The sequence below is a fragment of the Saccopteryx bilineata genome, chromosome 6 (assembly GCF_036850765.1).
Source record: "Saccopteryx bilineata isolate mSacBil1 chromosome 6, mSacBil1_pri_phased_curated, whole genome shotgun sequence".
NCBI classification, from domain to species: domain Eukaryota; kingdom Metazoa; phylum Chordata; class Mammalia; order Chiroptera; family Emballonuridae; genus Saccopteryx; species Saccopteryx bilineata.
The window spans coordinates 150,781,035-150,799,196 of record NC_089495.1 but is presented as its reverse complement, the minus strand read 5'-3'; the positions used below and the strand labels follow the sequence as shown (position 1 = coordinate 150,799,196).

The 18,162-nt window shown below is 54.3% G+C and overlaps 1 protein-coding gene across 3 annotated transcripts in view; it reads right to left on the bottom strand.

Annotated features, from left to right (window-relative positions):
• Positions 1-18,162, bottom strand: part of ADCY3 (adenylate cyclase 3) — a 60,409-nt gene that overhangs the window by 1,434 nt on the left and 40,813 nt on the right. Inside the window, exons 4-19 of one of the 3 annotated variants that reach the window (XM_066237476.1) lie at positions 17,940-18,070; positions 17,172-17,283; positions 16,944-17,071; positions 15,783-15,941; positions 14,797-14,842; positions 11,871-11,990; positions 10,139-10,281; positions 9,860-10,021; positions 7,864-7,951; positions 6,945-7,061; positions 4,447-4,709; positions 4,136-4,201; positions 2,734-2,815; positions 1,907-2,065; positions 1,317-1,463; positions 674-793 (exon numbers count right to left, since the gene is read on the bottom strand). In XM_066237476.1, the coding sequence (XP_066093573.1) occupies positions 674-793; positions 1,317-1,463; positions 1,907-2,065; positions 2,734-2,815; positions 4,136-4,201; positions 4,447-4,709; positions 6,945-7,061; positions 7,864-7,951; positions 9,860-10,021; positions 10,139-10,281; positions 11,871-11,990; positions 14,797-14,842; positions 15,783-15,941; positions 16,944-17,071; positions 17,172-17,283; positions 17,940-18,070 (2,043 nt within the window). Of the gene's footprint in view, positions 1-673; positions 794-1,316; positions 1,464-1,906; positions 2,066-2,733; positions 2,816-4,135; positions 4,202-4,446; positions 4,710-6,944; positions 7,062-7,863; positions 7,952-9,859; positions 10,022-10,138; positions 10,282-11,870; positions 11,991-14,796; positions 14,975-15,782; positions 15,942-16,943; positions 17,072-17,171; positions 17,284-17,939; positions 18,071-18,162 lie in introns of all 3 variants that reach the window. The other 2 variants (XM_066237474.1, XM_066237475.1) reach the window with 2 other exon arrangements.

The following is an 18,162-nucleotide window of genomic DNA, read 5'->3' as shown; positions in this document are numbered from 1 at the left end:
TCACCTTGTCTGACCCTGGTCTTCAAACTTGGGATAGTTGTCCTTGTTTTGATTCCTCAATTAGATGATAGGTGCTTGAGGGTATGTTTCTTTAACTTCGCCCACAAAATGGAGATGGTGATGTAAGGTAAAATAAAATAGGGTGATAATGTTTTAAGAGCCCTTGAGGCTGGCCCCCACAGCTCATTTCCTCCCCTTTTCGTAGCTATATGTAGCTGGCCCCACTGGTCTGATGTAACAAAATAGGCTGATGTCAGCCAGTGGGCTCTGCAGAAGCCCCTTTTCTAATAAAACCACCTCCCCAATCTCTCCATTTTCACTTTGCTGTACTTGTGTAGATGGTTCATGCTGCTCAGTCCTTATGAAAATAGAAGGGCATGGCCACAGTTACACACAGCTTCTCATGCCTGCCCTAGCCATGGGACAAAAGTGGGCTGCTGTGTGCGTTCTGTTCTCTCTGCTCATTCCACTTTCTCAGTAAGCCCGACTTGAACATAAGTTGCTCAGTCCTAGTGGTGTGCATCCACACTAGTGCACAGGGCCCTTGTAGAGCAGTGCTCAGGGTCAGCTACTCTCTCCCATCTGGTTTCCCACGTGTTAGGCATGGGTTGCCTCTCCTTCGCCTCAGGAGGCAGAGCCTCATCTCCTCTCTAGCCACTGAGGTGGTGGGTACCTTGTTGGAGCTGGTAAAGCCATTGGTGTTGACATCTGGGGTGACTCCTGAAGCTGCCATGTAGGTACTGCCAATGGTTTTTATCTTGGTGATGACCCGGAACTTGGGGTTGTCGAGAAGCTAAGGTCAGTGTTGAGGAAGAGTAAACTGTCATCAGACAACTGCAGTGAATGAGCCACCTACATGACAGATTTGCCTGTTTACAAGGATCCCACAGAACAAAGATGCTTTCCTGGGAAAGCCTTATTCTGCCATCTGCCTGCCATGTGATCATGGGCAAACTCCCTGATTTTCTGAGCTTCAGTTTCTACAACCTAACTTTGGGATAAAACTGCCAGTCTCCTGGATGGTCGACCATGTATGTAAAAGTTACCTGATAAGCTTAATGCATCTGAATTTGACGGCAGGGGAATCTAAGGGGCCTCAGGTCTTAGCCAGTCTTGACCCTACAGCTGTGTAGGTGATTTCCCAGCCCGTCTCCCACAGGGCTGCAGAAGTGCCGCCGTTACAGGGAGGGGCATGGATGGGACAAGGTAGCCAGCTAGTATACCCCAGCTTCTCTCTGACTTCTGCAGCCTGTCCTGAGGTACAATTTAGATGAGCTGGCTTTGTGGCAGGAGGAAGGGGCAGGACAGGCACTCACAGAGTCAAAATCTGAGATGATCTCATTGAGGAAGCGCAGACACTCGATGCCGCCATTGTTGATGCTCTCCTCTGTGTAGAAGTCAGCGAAGTTGGGCAGGGAGGCGAACATGACTCCAATCTCGTCGTAAGACTGGCTATACAGTTCCTAAAGAGGGAGGGCCAAAAGTATTCAGAGAAACAGGTAAAACTGTGCCACAGAAAGGAATGTGTCTTCCACACAACAGGTACACTCAGCTTTGTGAGCACACAGCTCCCAGATTATCCCAACTTTGAATTAGAAAACTGCTCTCATCACCCCTCTGACTAAACAGTTTCTCAGGTCCTGGAGGAGCCCTAGTGTTCGGGAAGGGGCAAGTGGCATTGGGAGGTGAGACACAAGCAGCGTTCTGTTTCAGATCAGCTGACAAAGCCTCCAGCCAAGGCTTTGTCTTCACACCTGGGGCTTCCCCGAGATGTGTCCCCAGAAACAAGACTGTAGCAGGCCCCACATGTCATGAGAAGACCTGGGGTAAGAGGTGCTCTCTGGCAGAAAGCCAGATGCAGACACAGCCTCATGGCTTCAGGCCACAGCCTGAGGCCACCCCTGACCTCATCTCTCTTCTTGGAGCCCAGGAAATGCCGTGCCACGTGCTCAGGCAACATGTTGGTGACCAAGGCCTCATTCCAGCGTCGCATCTCGTAGACACGTTCCTTCTGGTCATGCACCTCAATCTTCCACAAGAACAGGGTCCGTGCCAGTTTCTCCACCTACAGACACAGCAGGGTGCACGCTCTAAGATGGTTGTTCGATGGGCAGATGAAAAGTGGGAACCTGAATGGAGGGCTTCCACGTGGAGGAACTGAGATGAAGGTGGCTGCATGGCAAGAGCAAAATGACCCAGAAGGCTCAACCCCAATCAGACAGTCCGCCCACAGCCTGTGGGGTCCCATTCTATGGTTACAGTGCAAAGCAGAGCGGCCTCTGGACATGTGAGCCTCCTGAGACCACACTGTTGCTACAGGTCTGACTCATGGATGGCGGTGGCACTGGGGAGCTCCCAGCCCAGGGAGCTGACCCATTTCTTTGCCACAGTCCCATCTGGCCAAGGAGTGTCTTACAAAGGCTGTCCTTTCCCTGGCAAACCACTGGGTGTCCCTGAGCTAACACGGAACTGGGAGTTTTTGCATGGGCACTTCCCTGCCCTCCCTGCCTAGTCTTCCTTTTAACCAAAAACCTCATCAGCTTCTTTCCCTTTCTCTTCTTGCTCCATGGTCAGTGTGGAAAGTGGAGAAGGTGGTGGCCTGACAGGATCACGTGTCCTTTTGGGTAAAGGAGACCAGCCTTCCTCAGGAGCTCGGGTTCTCAGACCCTGGGCCTGCTCCTTAGGAGGCCCTGACAGGTGGTGAGAGGAGAGAAGAGGCGTGCGGGCACTCACGTGGCGGGAGAAGTAGTAGAAGCTCAGCACCATAATGAAGATCATCGCTGTCATCGAGTACTTCGAGGGCACCAGGCGCAGTCTGCAGGACAGAGACACCGGCTGAGAGCGCACTGCGCTGCCCTCGTGACGGGTGTGTGATTCCAACTGGGCGTGCTCTGTCCTGTCCCCTAGGCCCAGAGACTGCCCAGCTCCTAAGTGCCTTCACATCAAGTCCAGATTCTCACTGGGCTCCTGAAAGCCAACCAACCTCGCTGCGCTTGGAGTCCACATCAGGGCTGCTCCCCATGTTTAATAAACACTGTACCCCTGACTGATCCCAGAAGTAGCTGCAGCCATGTAGGAATTTGGAGAAACGACACTACCATCACAGTGACGGGATTTTTGCGTGGAGCGTATTTTCATTACAGTATAGGATTGCATGAATATACCACAATTTATATACCCAGTCACTGTTTATGTAACTTGGATTGTTTTGTTCTGGATGTTTGTACGTTATGTGTGGCTATCATGAATTATACACACATCTGAGACATATATACACACACATGGATTTTTCTGAGGTGTGTGGGTTAGCAGTGGAATTGCTGGATCATGGGTCTATTTTAAGTAATTCCAAATGGTTTTCTAAAGTAGTTGTACCAATTTATGCTCAGATTAGGGGTGTATATGAGTTACCATTGTACTGATATTACCAAACTCACACAATTCTTGCCAAACTGGTAGATGTGCAGCAGTCTTGTCTTGTGGTCTTAACTTGGATTTCCTGATCACTTAAACGCCTTTCATTTGTTAGTGGCCATTTAGATTGAGGTTTCTTTTGTGAAAGCCTATTCAAGTCTTTTACCCATTTTCTGTTAACCTTTTGTTATTAAAACTTATTTGATTCTAGTCAAGTCACTGAATCATAGAACTCCAAAACTTCAGAGCTGGACAGGGCCTTATGGCACTAGGCCCACTATCCTCTTCAGAGATGGAACCGACTCGGGAAAACGGGGCTGCCTGCAGCCCCACAGAGAATTACTGCAGCTGATTGAGCGCTCAGGTTTTCTGTTCTGGGTTCTGTTCTCTTTGTTCTGCGATGTCCTGCCTGCCAGCCCAATGCAGCACCGCCCATCTGACATCTCCCCTTCCCTTCCTCCTCCTAGCCTCTTCTCCCCTCTCTAACCCTACTCTGCTGCTCTCCAAGCTTTACTGACTCGGGGTGAGCAGGTCCACACCAAAATCACTCTACCTCTGCCCCAGCCCTTCCGCAAAAATAAACGCTGACTTCTCTACTGAACATCCCTGTCACATGCCTTTGGAAGGGTGAGGTACTGGAGCTCTGGCCTGTCGTATTCCATCTCCAGAGGAAAGGGGCCGAATGTGACATGCAGACCAGCAGGGGAAACGGTGACCTTACCTGTCGGTGCCATTGAGCCCAGGGGTGGAGAGTATCTGCATCTTCTCTAAGGCGACCACAGGAAAGCTGTGGGACAATAGCACACTCAGGCCCCATGTGGATACAGGAGGCTGGGACCCAGCTGAACACAGGCAACCCAGAGCTTCCACTCCTCAAGAATGGGACACACTATCCCAGTTCACAGCCAGTCAGCACACCTGTGAGCAGCCATGAACCCTGATTCCCACACCCCCAGGCAGATCCATGGCTTTGAAATGGGGACTTGGTGGGTGGAAAGGAGAGAGTCGATTCCCAAACAAGTTCCATCTTACTTATTATGTCCCTGGAGACGTCTGCGGTCATATTCGTCAAAGATGGGGCACCAGACATAGATGTTGATGACAGCCACCGTGCCCGTGATGAGCAGCATGAGTGTGAGCTTCACCATGTGGCTGACCTGCACCAGCATGATGGTGGCGATGAGGGACAGCACGGCCATGTAGCTGTAATACTTGGGGTTCCCCACGCAGCCGTCCTCCGTCTTCAGCCCTGCAGTACCATTGCTGGGCCCCATGTAGTACTGGAGGCAGCTCAGCTGGAGGCCAGGACCGGGGGGAGAACACAGGGTCAAGAGCACAGCAGACACTGCTCAGAAGGCTGTCACGGCAGTGTGCATTCAGCTGCCACCTCCGGCGGCTCCCCCAGGAACACCGAGAAGGATGGGAAAATGTACCAAGGAACAGTGATCCAAATGTAATTCCTACTCTGAGGTTGACCATCATCCCTTTCGATGCTCACAAAAATTCCCTGAGTGCTTTTAGTGTCGCCATCCTGTGGAGAAAACTCCGAGAGGCCGGACTGGCCCAATGCACCCATTAGTATGTGGTCAAGCCAGTTAGGAGTCCAGTCTTCAGGCTTCAAATCCAACATGCTCTTGTGCACACTGCACTTTAGAGAGGAGCCACGGGGCGGGCCAACTGGCCACGCCTGCTCCCACTGAGGCAGGTGTGGTCAGGAGAAAGTGCATCCATAAACAATCAAACCTGCTTTTCATAACTGTCTCCCACTGCGGCTTGGCTGGCTCTGGGAGTTCTCAGCACGGGATTCTAGCATGTGGGAAGTTTTCATACCTCCCTGGCTCTTCGCCCTCCACCAGCACCAGGATCCCCAGGGATCCTGCACAGTGCCCATTACCTTGTTAAACGGTGGTCCCGGATCCGAGCACCAGCCTTCGGCTGTGCTCTAACATGCAAAGGGCGCAGGGCTCTGCTTCCCTGCACTGCGGGCACCGTGCAACCCAGGATCCCCAAGGATCCTGCACAGTGCCCATGACCTTGTTAAACGGTGGTCCCGGATCCGAGCACCAGCCTTCGGCTGTGCTCTAACATGCAAAGGGCGCAGGGCTCTGCTTCCCTGCCCTGCGGGCACCGTGCAACCCAGAAGCATGTCAGGTTCTGGAGCTCCTAACTCCATTCCCGTTCGAGTTTTGATCAACTGACCCCAGAAATGTGTCACCTACTGCTGCCACAAAAAGTCTCCATGCTGGGTTTTATCCTGTGCTTAAATTGTTAAAGAAAAAGCAAGTGTGGTTATATTTGAAAAAAAAGGACTTTGTTTTTAAGTATCTATACTACTACCAAAATTGGTGGGAGCTGTGACAACTGACTAGAGTATTAACGACAGGTCCCAGCACCCCATACTCTAAAATCGGTGGCTCTGAAGCAACAGATCTCAGCTTCCAACTGCTCCCCCTCAGCCCAAGGAAGCACACCACTCCCTCATGAGACCTGCAGCTTCTCTACAAATTAAGGACAGTGGAGAAGAGGATTTGGTCAACCTCTAGCCATCTGGGCTCCGTGCAGCTGCTTCCCAGTGACCCAGCTCTGGGAAGGTCTGGCCATGTTCACACGGACGAAGGCCAATGGGACTGTTCCTTTAGGGCAGGGGTTGGGAATATTTTTGGCTGAGAGAGCCATGAATGCCACATATTTTAATATATAATTCCACGAGAGCCATACAACGACCCATGGACTACGCATTATCCAATAAAAATTTGTTGTTGTCCCAGAAGACAGCTGTGATGGGCTCCAGCCACCCGCAACCATGAACATGAGTGGTAGGAAATGAATGGATTGTAATACATGAGAATGTTTTATATTTTTAACTTCTTTATTAAAGATTTGTCTGCGAGCCAGATGCAGCCATCACAAGAGCCACATCTGGCTCACAAGCCATAGGTTCCCAACCCCTGCTTTAGGGAAAGAGGTTTACCTCCCTTGCTCCTGATGGAGACCTGACACTAGCCACACTGTAGGAAATACTTAAAATGTGCAGACTATTTCAAGTATTCTACCCCTTGAGCAGTGAGATATGGAGACAGAAAACACGAGTGGGATTTAGACCTGCTTCAGTTCCTGTCACTTATTGACTGTGTGACTTAAAACAAGTGACTTAACCTCTCTGAACATTAGGTTCTTCATATGAAACTAGAGCTAATAATACTGGCCTCTTGGGATTGTTATAAAGATTAAAGATAACTGTAAACTGAGTTTGAAAAAAATTTTAAATAAAAATTGAGCCGTATGTAAAGCACCTAACGGTTCTGAACTCTGGGGGAGCAAGGAACTGGGGAAAGAAGTCCGTCCCAGAGGTTTCCTGAGGAGAAGACCCCTTTGTTTGGCCAGGTGATCTGTGTAGCAACCTAATACCACTCCAAACCTGCGTCTCGTGGTGGAGGAATGGTCTGACAAGCTGCCCATGCCGGCCAATATGGAGGTCTTTTTCCACTAAGAGTGACAGTGCCCCTTCAGCAAGGACAGCAGGAACTCACCATATCCACGACATTTGCCATAACCAGAATAAAGATGGCTAACATGGCCCAGGTGTTCCTGGCCCAGCGTGTCTGGTCAATCCACGTTGAGAAGGCCACAAGCTTCTTAGGAAAGGCCTAGAAGGAATGGAATTTCAAGGGACATGAGCCTTTTCTTCTGTAAACATGACTGCTAACAACTCTGGGTGCTCCCACACTTCCCAGGAGCCCAGTTAGTAGCGCTTTACAGGCGAGTCAACCAGAACTCGGCAGAGCGGAGAAGGGAGCAGGGAAATCCTGGTGCCGTGCATCACTCCGCGTGACATATTTATGAAACAGCACAGCTTCTGGACAGCAGAACTCTTTCCACAGGAGACACAGGGTCCAGCCCAGGAGGCAGTGGGCAGCACCAGCCAGCAGTAGCCCACTCCTTATCTCCAAGTGACAAGGCCAAGATGGAAAAATTCTGAGGGCCAGCCATCTTTGCCTGGCTATCCCTGCCTTTCCCAAGTCAGTGTACCTCAATCCTCCATTACCTGGCATGCCACCAGCCGCATTAATTTTCCTAAAATACTACTTCTGCCTAGTCATTCTGATCAAAAACTGCATGGCTCCCCAGTGCTTACAGAAGTATCGTAAGTCTCAATCCTTTTATCCGAGTTTCAGAGCCCTTGCAGATGCCCCCACACACGGTCCATCTCACTGGACCCCAGCTTACCCACACATACTCCAGTGTCCGAGCTCCCAGGAGCCGGTCTAAGTGTCTATGAGTGACCAATGCGGAATACCTGAATGAATGGGTGATCTTGAACTGTCCTAACCGAAGACCTGCCATCTATCTGTAAGGATCTGAGAGGATGCACAATTCCGCCAGCACCCGCGATTCCCGGAGTGACTCACTTCTGGAGGGCCACTGGGCCAAAGCGAGGGTGCTTCTTACCCGGGGGAAGATGGCGGCCAGCGAGCAGATCGTCAGGACCAGCAACAGAAGCTCCCCCACCACAAAAGTCACGTAGTTTGTCATTAGCCTGTAACAAGGAGAAGGCAATGAGAGAGGGGACCAGACGGAGCGGTGAGATGGGTGAGGGGCCAGGAGAGAAAGGGAAAGGGGACAGAAGGCAGGCCCTGGAGGTAGGGCACAAGCCTGTACCTGAAAAGTTCTGTGTGATGCCAGGGGCCTGCCAGCTGGGCGCAGGGCCTAGGGACCTGCAATCCTCCCCAGCTGTAACTGCTGGCCGGGACATTGCCCAGAGGAGGGCAGACTTGCAGACGCCCCGGGCAGAGCTCAGTAGACACACTGGAAGGGGTTCTCAGAAATGTGCGTGCCACCATGTAGCTGTGGTAGGAGGGAGGAAGAACAGCTCCTTCCCTGCCCAGAGCTGCTCAGGTTTTATAGTGGACAGGGCCCTTCCACATCCACTTTATCTTATGAACTCCGACACACTGTCGCCAAATCCCTTCCTCACACCCACTCCCCTGTGGTTCCACTCTCCGTAGTGTTCTTGCCAAGAGCCCTGCAAACCTCTGTGTTGCTAATTCAGTGCCTGATTCTCAGTCACCTCTTACCCCCTCCGTTAGCTCTTCCCTGAAATGCTGTCAGTGAGGCCTGCTCGGAGTATCCTATAAAGGTGCAAACACCCCAAACCCAGCTCTGGTGGGCAGCCCCAGTGCCTTCCTCATTGACTTTTATCCCTGTCTGCAGGGGCCCTCTGACTGCTTATTTATCTTCCCCTTCCAGAACCTAAGTTCCACTGGGGCAGGAGTTTTTATGTTTACTGCTACATCCTGAAACCTTAGCCCCAGGCACAAACTAGACAGGAAGTACCGTACTTCCCCATGGATAAGACACACTATTTTCAAAAAATTTGGAGTCTAAAAACTGAGTGCTGCTTATACAGTAGTTGCAGATTTTTTTACTTGCATTTTCCGTTTTTTTGCACTTGTTTTTACACTCATTGAAGACAGTGATCCGTCATCAGACACAGATGAGGACAAGCTAATGGTTGGGAGTTTTGACAGTGATGAGAAGTTGTATGAATTTTATGATGAATAAAACTTGAGTTCAATAACTTTATGTAGTACCTTTTTTTCAAATTTCAGGCCCCCAAATTAAGGTGTGTCTTATACACAGAGTTGTCTGTCATACACACGGGGAAATACGATACTTATGAAGTGAATGAGTGAATTTGACCTTCACCCTGAGAGTTCTCTAGGGCTGGTACCGGTATCCTCAGGTTAGCAGCTGCAGCAGCAGCTCTGGCTCTACAGATGAGTGAACTGACGCTCCAGGAACCTTCAGTGACCCATGTATGGCCATATAACAGTGAAGTGTGTTCAGAACCCAGGACCTTATGACTGAGTCCAAGGCTCTTCAGAGTCCCCCAGACTCAGTGCTAGAGCAGCTCCACAGCGGCCCCTCCTAGATGCAGGGGCACTGCTGACTGGCGGGCAGGGACAGGAGACTAGCTGCCCAGAGCCCCACCCTGCCCCGAGGACCTGTGCTGTGTTAGAGCCTTCAGTCTGTGCCCTGCGTCTACAATCTGTCTTCACGAAGATGAACCAGGAAAGAAGCACAGCGGCCTCTGTGACTGAAGCTGAAGTCCCCAGCCTGTCTCCGTACCCCAGAGCCACTCAGGCCCAGCTGGCCAAGGTCTCCCACCCTGTGGATCCCTGTCCCTCAGCCTCCTCAGCCCTGATCTGTTCCCCATTTTGATGCTAGTGCTATTACAGAGCCCGGAGGGCAGAGAGAAGGATGGGGTCCTGTTATTCCCTGGCCTGAGGTCAGTTGGCGCTGTTCCAGGGGGAGACAAGAAACAAAGAGGGTCTGTACCCGACATCAGGCTCCAGCTGGGGCACCCCAGCACCCACACCTCTGACCTAGGAAGCTCACAGCCTGCCGCCCTCCAGCCGCTGGGCTCCGGCAGCTGTGTCCTCACCAGGGGTCCACAAGGATCTCGACCAGGGCTGTGCAGAGCAGAACAACGCAGGAGCAGCTGAAGGCGGCCCCGCTCTGCTTCTCCTTCTCCACCGAGTAGCGGGTTTCCATCTCGGGGTCCATGAACCGCATCGACAGCAGGAAGGTGTTTCTCTTCTTCACGCTACGGCAGAAACAAGCCCCGTGACACAGGAATGGCACATCTGCCTCGGCCACCGTTAAGACGACTAACGTCCCGAAGCCGAGCCAGGGCCTGATGAGAGCGGTGCGGACCACTTACACCTGGGCGGACTCCCGCTCGAGCAGGGCCTCGTTGAGAAGCTGGTTGAGCTCGTGCTCATCCTCGGAGGCGTCCACCACCCGGTCAGCCAGGTCCTGCAGGCACAGCCTCCGGCGAGGGTTGGGGAAGGAGGGGTTGTCCACCTACAGGGCAGTGTGACAGAGTTGGGGGGCAGGTGGAGGGGCTTGGAGAAAGATGTGGGGGTGCCACGCTCTTGGGGTCTAACCCCTTGGCTCTAGAAACCACTTCCCAGGAGAGTGTCCCCAGGGCACTTGGGTCTGGACCAAGGGCCACGGTCCTTTCTGGTTTCCCTGGGACACCAGGCCCTGTGGCCTCTAACAGGAACTCTGCAGTGGTCACCCACTAACAGGCTTGTAGGGGAGCGGTCACTGGCTCCTGCTGGAGACCTGAGATTTGAGACCACTGCTGGCCAGTGCAGTCACGGCACAGCCTGCTACGAGGATGGGGTGTCACAGCCACGCACATCAATCAGCATCTTCGGAGATACAAGTAACCCCCAAGCCTAGGACTTAATGGAGCTCTTAAAGGAGATCACATCTGGTTCGTTTTGGAGAGGAAGTAATGGGCCAGAAGGGGACGTCCTTGTCTCCAGTGGGCTGGTGGGGTTGGGTACCCACTGCCATTTTTATTCACAGTCACAAAGAAAAAGCATCAACTCCAAAACAACGAATCCAGTCATTATGTGGCCATTACTACAAGTAAGAATCGAGACTGGGCACATGCTGGCACGTCAGAGCTGTCTGCAGGGCCCAGTGTGCTCCTGGGAGCCAGAACCAGGACACCCTATCCTCAAGCTCAGGGGCCACTGGTTGACAGTTCGACCCCACACAATTCAGTTTTCCAGCCTCAATTTTCTTCTGTAAAATGAAGCGGATGGTCTGTCCCAGCACCCAAGATCTCTGTCCCTGAGGCACATCCTGGAGCAGTGCGACACAGGCTAATTGTGAGGACACGAGAAATCACAGGCTGCTAAGAGTCTGTCCTTGTGAGGGAGTTACATCTAGTGTGACCACTTTCCATCAAGAAAATCACAGCAGGCAACAGCAACAGAACATTGTGGGCTCAAGAAAAAGTCCCCTTTCTGCCCTTTCTCCTCTTTTCTCCAGCACCTGGTCTCAAGGTGCCGGTCAGCTCAGCGGCCCCCTCACAGGGACATAGGGCATGCTGCCCACCAGCTCCCAGCAGCCATGGCAAGGCAACCCCCATCTCAGCAGCTGCCCCAGTCAGTGCCCACTCAGGAAGCTTAGTACTGGCCCGATTCTGGACGTTCTCCCATGACAGATCCCGTCCTTGGGGACACAGCATGTTAATTCCTTTAGAAATCCTGCATCTGGGCATGGGACTGGGCAGTCTGGACCTAGCCAGAGAGGTGAGCTCAGCCCTGAAGTCTCACTTCCAAAACAGTCTTGGACCCCAGAAGATTTTCCATGGGTGTCCTCACTGACTTCCTGTCTGCAGACTCGGGGATATCAGAGACAGGCAAGGCTCTGAGGTGAGCACCACTTCCACTGTCACCCATCCCCACCCCACAGAAATGACAAGGAGACCAGGACTGGGGCTTGGGGGCAGGTGACATGCCAGGGTAACACTGCTACAAGGAGCAGAGCCTGGCCAGGGGCCAGCTCTCCCACTCTGAGCACAGAACCACCTCAGCAATACCTGCCTGCCTGCCACCCCAGCCTCCACCCTGGCCTGCTGGACCGCCCACTACCTGGGCGTCGTGCTCCTCCGATGTGGACCCGCTGGTGTGAAGGCTCCCGTTGGGCTCCTTGGTCTCGATGAGGGTAGGGGAGATGGGCTTTGATGAAGCTGGTGCTCCATTGGGCAGGGCCTGCAGTGGGAAGCAGCCGCCATCAGGGACACCAGGCACCGCCCGCTGCCCACCCGTCCTGTGGTTCGTCCACCAGCAGTCTAACGTCTTCACTAGAGTGAAAAGCCTTATAGACTTAGAAATGTCACTACCCAATTCCTCCTTTAGAACATTAGATTTTAAATGCTGTCATTTTCTAGTATTAATTTCTACCTTTAAAACTTGCCCTACTATTCCCAATCCTATTTCTATAACAGTAACTGAATGACATAGTGATTCAGAGGTCTTTTTTTATGGAGAGCCCTGTCAAATGCCTTCCTAAAGTCGGCATACTGTATCCCATAAACCCATATCCCCCATGATTCAAGTTAAATACTATCACAGAGAAAAATCATTCATTCATTCAAGAAGCGTTAAATGAGTGCCTACTGTGACAGGAACTGATCTAACTCCTGGGGATACAGACAAAATGTCCTGACTTTGAGAGCTCACATTCCACAGAGGAAAGGCAGTTAAAGAACAAGGAAAGTTGTCACAGTATGTAAGGAGAGAGAAAGTGCTCTGGAGAAAGAAGAAGTCAGCAAGGGAACACAGGGACTGTTGGGGAGTGTGACTGTAAAGAGCAGGTCAGTGGAGGTGTCACCGTGAAGATGACATTTCAGTAAAGATCTGAAGGAACAAATCGTGCAGCTCTCTGAGGAAGAGAGAGAGGCTGGTGCAAAGGCCCTGGAAGGCCCTGGAACAGGCGCGCACCTGCAGTATCCGAGCAACAGCCTGGAGACCAGTGTTGCAGGGAGGGAGGGGGGCCAGGCGGTGAGGGCCTGACCCGGCAGGTCTTCCTGACCTCTGTAGCACTTTGGCTGTTCCTCTGAGCAACACAAGGACCAACAGAGGGTTGAGCAGGGGAGTAACACGGTTTCACCTAACATTTTAGCAGTTTTGCTCTGACTGCTATGTTGAGAAAGAAAATAGAGGGCAAGGACAGAGCAGAGTGACTGGCTGGGACACTACTGCAGTGATCCTATATGCGATGATGGTGGCACAGATGGGGATGACTGCTGGCGGCTGTGAGGTGTGGGGTCAGAGCTCTATCCTGAAAGAAGGGCAAACAGGACTCGCTTGTGGATGGTAAAGAGGAGGGTCAAGGATGTCTTCAGAGCTCTCAGTCTGAGCAGCTGAAGAGACGAAGCAGCTGAAGGGACAGAGCAGTGGACCAGGAGGAAGACAGGAACAGCGGTTCTCGTGTGGAGGGAGGGTCGGGGCTCAGCTTTGCTCCGGCCGACTCCGAGATACCTGTGATACACACGGGAGGTTTGCCAGCAGCTGGCGGCTGCGTGCAGGGAAGCGGGCTGGGGCCAGCTCAGTCTGGGAGCTGTCGGAGATGGCAGCTCAGATGAGACTGATGAGACTGACAAGGTAGGCAGAGGTGGGAGGTGTCTGCTCACACCCTCCTCCCCGTCACCTCACTCAGCTGACCCGCAGGGAGAGAGTTCTGCAAAATGGAATCACGCAGATAGGTGACTTCCAGAGAGGCCACTGTCATCACTTTCCTTAACTCAGAGGTCGGGAACCTTTTTCACTGAGAGCCATGAACGCCACATATTTTAAAATGTAATTCCGTGAGAGCCATACGACCCGTGTACTTTACGCATTATCCAATAAAAATTTGGTGTTGTCCCGGAGGACAGCTGTGATTGGCTCCAGCCACCAGCAACCATGAACATGAGCGGTAGGAAATGAATGAATTGTAACCCATGAGAATGTTTTACATTTTTAACATTACTATTTTTTTTTATTAAAGATTTGTCTGCAAGCCAGATGCAGCCATCAAAAGAGCCACATCTGGCTCGCGAGCCATAGGTTCCCGACCCCTGCCTTAACTCCTCTCATGGCCCTCCCTACACAGTTCCCACGTGGTCACTCCTGACTCCGCGACTAGGCTAGGGGATCTGTGAACATTGCCTCGTCCGAGTTCATCTTGAGTGGGACTTCCTAAACAACTGTGATGCTAACCACACGAGCTCACGACCTTGACAGGCCACCTCCTTCCCCAGGCACATGTGCAGCCCCAGGGTGAAGCCACCGGAACCACCGCCAGCAGCACGGCCCACGGTCCCAGAGACGATGCACCAGTGTGCTGGTGGGGAGGGACACCTGACGAATGTCATGTAACAACGGGCTTGTTTCACTCAAAAACAGAGCTCCTAGAACCCAAAGACGGGGAGCCCTGGAAGGGTGGATATGAACATGCAATCGTCAGGAAATAATCACCCGGCTACCAACCACACTCAGTGTGCCCAACCTCACTGATGACTAAGACACTAGCATAAATGTGGGACATCGGGCTTCTTCTTGGAGTGAACGAAGGCAGCAAGGGAGTGAAGAGCCGGCCGGGCACGGGAAGGCGGCCGAGGTGAAGAGCAGACTCGGTCCTCCTCTGCTCCATGACCAGTCCCACCCACACCTGCCCTGTGCTCTCTCCCCTGGCGTCCATGTCACCCTGGGGCTTCCACTGCTTCCTCCAGGCAAGGGCCGTTACAGCAACCTGGCTGCTCCTCTGAGCACTGCTTACACACTCCCAGTGACAGGTCATAGCAGTCCCCTTACTTCTGACTTGCCATGAATGGCATCTACCGTCCCCCCAGACACCAGCCTGCCCTCTGAGAGGAGGCCTCTAGTGACCTCCCTGGGACTCTGTCACTGCCACACCAGCCTGCACCTCACGTCTCACATTCCACCACCTTCAAGTCCTGCTGACCCCTCTGCAGCCTCCTTCTATCCCCTCCTCTCCATCCCCCTGGTCCCCGAGGTGGGGCCGGGGTCTCACCAAGCCATTGAGGCCATTCTGGGTGGCAGTCTTCTTCACCTCTGGCCTGGACGCAATGATGAGGTAGGTTTCAATGCCCTTCTCCTCAAGGTAATCGCAGCGGCTGCCCCCATCGCCGGGCTCCACGTCGAACTCCCCCTTCAGGCAGTCCATGGTGCTCTGGGAGATGTGCACGCGCCTGCGCCGCAGCGGAGACCCTCAGCGGGGACCCCGGGGACGGCGGGGACGGCTGCTGGGGACAGTGGGCCCAGGGACACAGCTGCTGCTCGGGCCAGCGTGTCGGGGCGTGTGGGACGGAGGACCATACAGAGCAGAGACAGGGAGTCCTGTGGGGCAGGGTGGCACCTGCCCCTCTCTCTCAGCCTCAGTGTTAAACCCATGACAGGAATAAAATTTTGCCCTCACAGGCTGCTCAGAGTATCAATGAGAAAAGGAAATTTAGAAGTCTGCTCAGAATTCTAGAGTCGTAAGGTTTGATTATTACCCACCTTTCAGGATCCTTGGTTGCAACACCTGCTTTCAGGGGACAATGGACTCATTTCTGGGGAGTCACCACTGAGGAGGAGACTTGCGGCAGCCCCGAAAGGAGCGCTCCGAGCCCAGTGGGGAAGGTTTCACGTGTCCTCAGTCTGTCCACCCCAGGGGCAGGTCCTGGCCTGGCCGATTCGGTGACAGAGCTCAGACATGCGGCTAGACCGTGACTGCTGCCTCCAGACTGTCACCAGTAACAATGCCCTTTTGGGGCTGGGCGTCCTGCCTAAGGTAGCTGCGACTGCTGACGTCAGAGCCCAGGCAGCCCCACCAGCGGGTCAGGGGATGAGCAGACAGACAGCTGCCGAGGTCCGGGCAGGTGAGGCCACAGCCAACCTCAGCCCAAGGAGGCGGGCACCCTGCGGAGGAGTGCCACTCCATAGCCCTGCAGGAGAGGTGGGACGTGCCCTCCCTGGACCCTCACAGCAGCCCACTGGGGAGGAACACGCACTCACCCGGGGATGCCACCAGCCTCCATCTTGTTGGCCACAGTGACATCAGTCGACCACACGTCATACTGCCAACGCTTCTGGCCCAGGACGCCCCCCAGCACCGTGCCCGTGTGCACCCCCACACGCATGTCCACCCCAGTCTTCGTCTTCTCCCGCACGTACCTGCCAGGTACACACAGAGAGGGGGAGGGTCCAGCATGCCTGCAGCATGACGGCAGCCCCTCGCCCTGTGGAGGGATCCCACACAGGCTTCTGCCCTCTGGGCCAAGGGTGCCCAGCTTTCTGCCTGTCCGTGAGCTAAGCATGCAGGGTGACTGCCCCCAGCCCCTTTCCCTTGAGGGCTGCACGTGTGGAGGGTAAGCTCCCTGGCTGAGACCTCTGGGAAGACACAACACAAATTCGGAACTCTGCCCAAGGGTGAGGGGTGGAGGTGATCTGTAATCCTGGGCCGCTGCCCCTGGGGAAAGGCCCCTTTGTTTCCAGGCAGCACTGGAGGGGACACCCACCAGAGGCGTTGAGGGGACAGGCGAGACCACAGTGAGCTGGGGTCTGCAAGCCCACCTGATTAGAGCCGCAATGGGGAAGAGCAAGGGGGGCGGAGTTCCCCATCCTCCTGGCTCATGGAGGTGAGGCAGGGCCCTGGCTGGCTCAGATGCCAGGGTTCCACCCTGTCTCTGCCACCCCATACGCCTGGTGACCTCAGCAGTCCCTTCTCTGCTGTACAAGGACTTGCTAATCTGAGAGACTGGCACAGTGATCCCTGAGGCAATCTGCCTTGGAGGGACATGGAGAAGAAACACCCTGAGAAGAGATGGGGACTGCCCAGGGAGGAGCCAGCAATGTGAGGTGGTACATGACTGTCACTACCACGGCAACTTCCAGGAGAAAAGAGCAGTGCGGACTAAGCGGAGAAGCCCCTCTCGGAGGCTGCAGCGTCCCCCAGTTCCCCTCAGCTGTTAGGAAAACAAGTCACAACCCACCTTCTCAGAGTGGGAACCGGGGACTGGGGGACCTGCCAAATCATCCCACATGACATCGCTACCTCCCACATTCTGCATCTGAACAGGTCTGAAGGGGGTCTGGGCCACCACAACAGATCTGCACAGAAGCCTGCTTCTCCCACGGGTCCAGGCGTCCCCTCCGTCACAGGGGCGCCCCACGTACGAGATGGCCTCCACCATGGCGAGCCCCATGAGGATGGAGCAGACGGCGTGGTCCTCCCGGTAGTCAGGCAGGCCACAGATGCAGTAGTAACAGTCGCCCAGGATCTTAATCCGCAGCTGGTGGTATTTCTGAAAGGGCAGGGCACGGGCATGACCATGGGTTCCCCCCTCGGCACAGGAGAGACCAGCGGCAGGGGCCCATGGCGCCAGGCCGCCCGGGCGTACTCACAGCCGCCAGCTTGTCGAAACGGGCGAAAAGCTCGTTGAGCAGCTTCACAAGCTCCTGAGCGCTGCAGGTGGAAGACAGCTGGGTGAAGCCCACGATGTCCGCGAAGAGGATGCTGTGGGGGGGGGGGGGGGGAGGCACCGGCAGTGAGGCGCAGCCGCACAATGATGCCACTGCCAGACGCACACCTGATGCCACTGCCAGACGCACACCTGATGCCACTGCCAGCCGCACACTGATGCCACTGCCAGCCGCACACCGATGCCACTGCCAGACGCACACTGATGCCACTGCCAGACGCACACTGATGCCACTGCCAGCCCCCAGCCGCCAGGACCACAGGGGAAGCAGGTCCTTGCTCAAGCCCCAAGGCTGAGACCCTGTTGCTCTGAGGGTGACTTTGGGGCGCGGGCACAGCTTATCCTTGTGGACTTCCCTGTATGGTCCCTCCCACACTGCCTCCCTCCTGCCCCAGAATGAAGGTGCCCTTCGCAGCAGGAGTCTGGCTCTGACCTCAGTGCTGGCCCTGAATGCCCGGCAGCCTCACGGACGTAACCTCCGAGCTCTGGGGGATGCTGGGACAACTACAGGGCTGGACCACACGGCCTAAGCACATCTCAGCCCTGCTTTCCTTCAGCCAGGCTGCTCTGCAGTGGGGCTCCCCTGGCTCCTAGTCCCGGGGCGGGGGACAACCTCAGATCTGTGGGCCTTGGCTGGCCCCACAGAGCCCCACCCACCCTGCACCTGGAGCCCAGCCCGAGGCCGGCGCACCTGACGTTCTCGTGCCGGTACATGTACATGGTGTTGAACTGCTGCTGGTCCTTCTGGCTCTCGTCCTTCTTCATGTCCTTTAGCATCTCGTCGGCCACGTGCTTAGGCAGGATGGAGAGCATAAGGTTCTCCTGCCAGGGGGAGCACAGGGTGAGTGGGGGGTGCAGGGTATAACCTGTGCTCTTCCGGGGAAGGGGGCAGTGGGAGGCGGCAGTGAGCACAG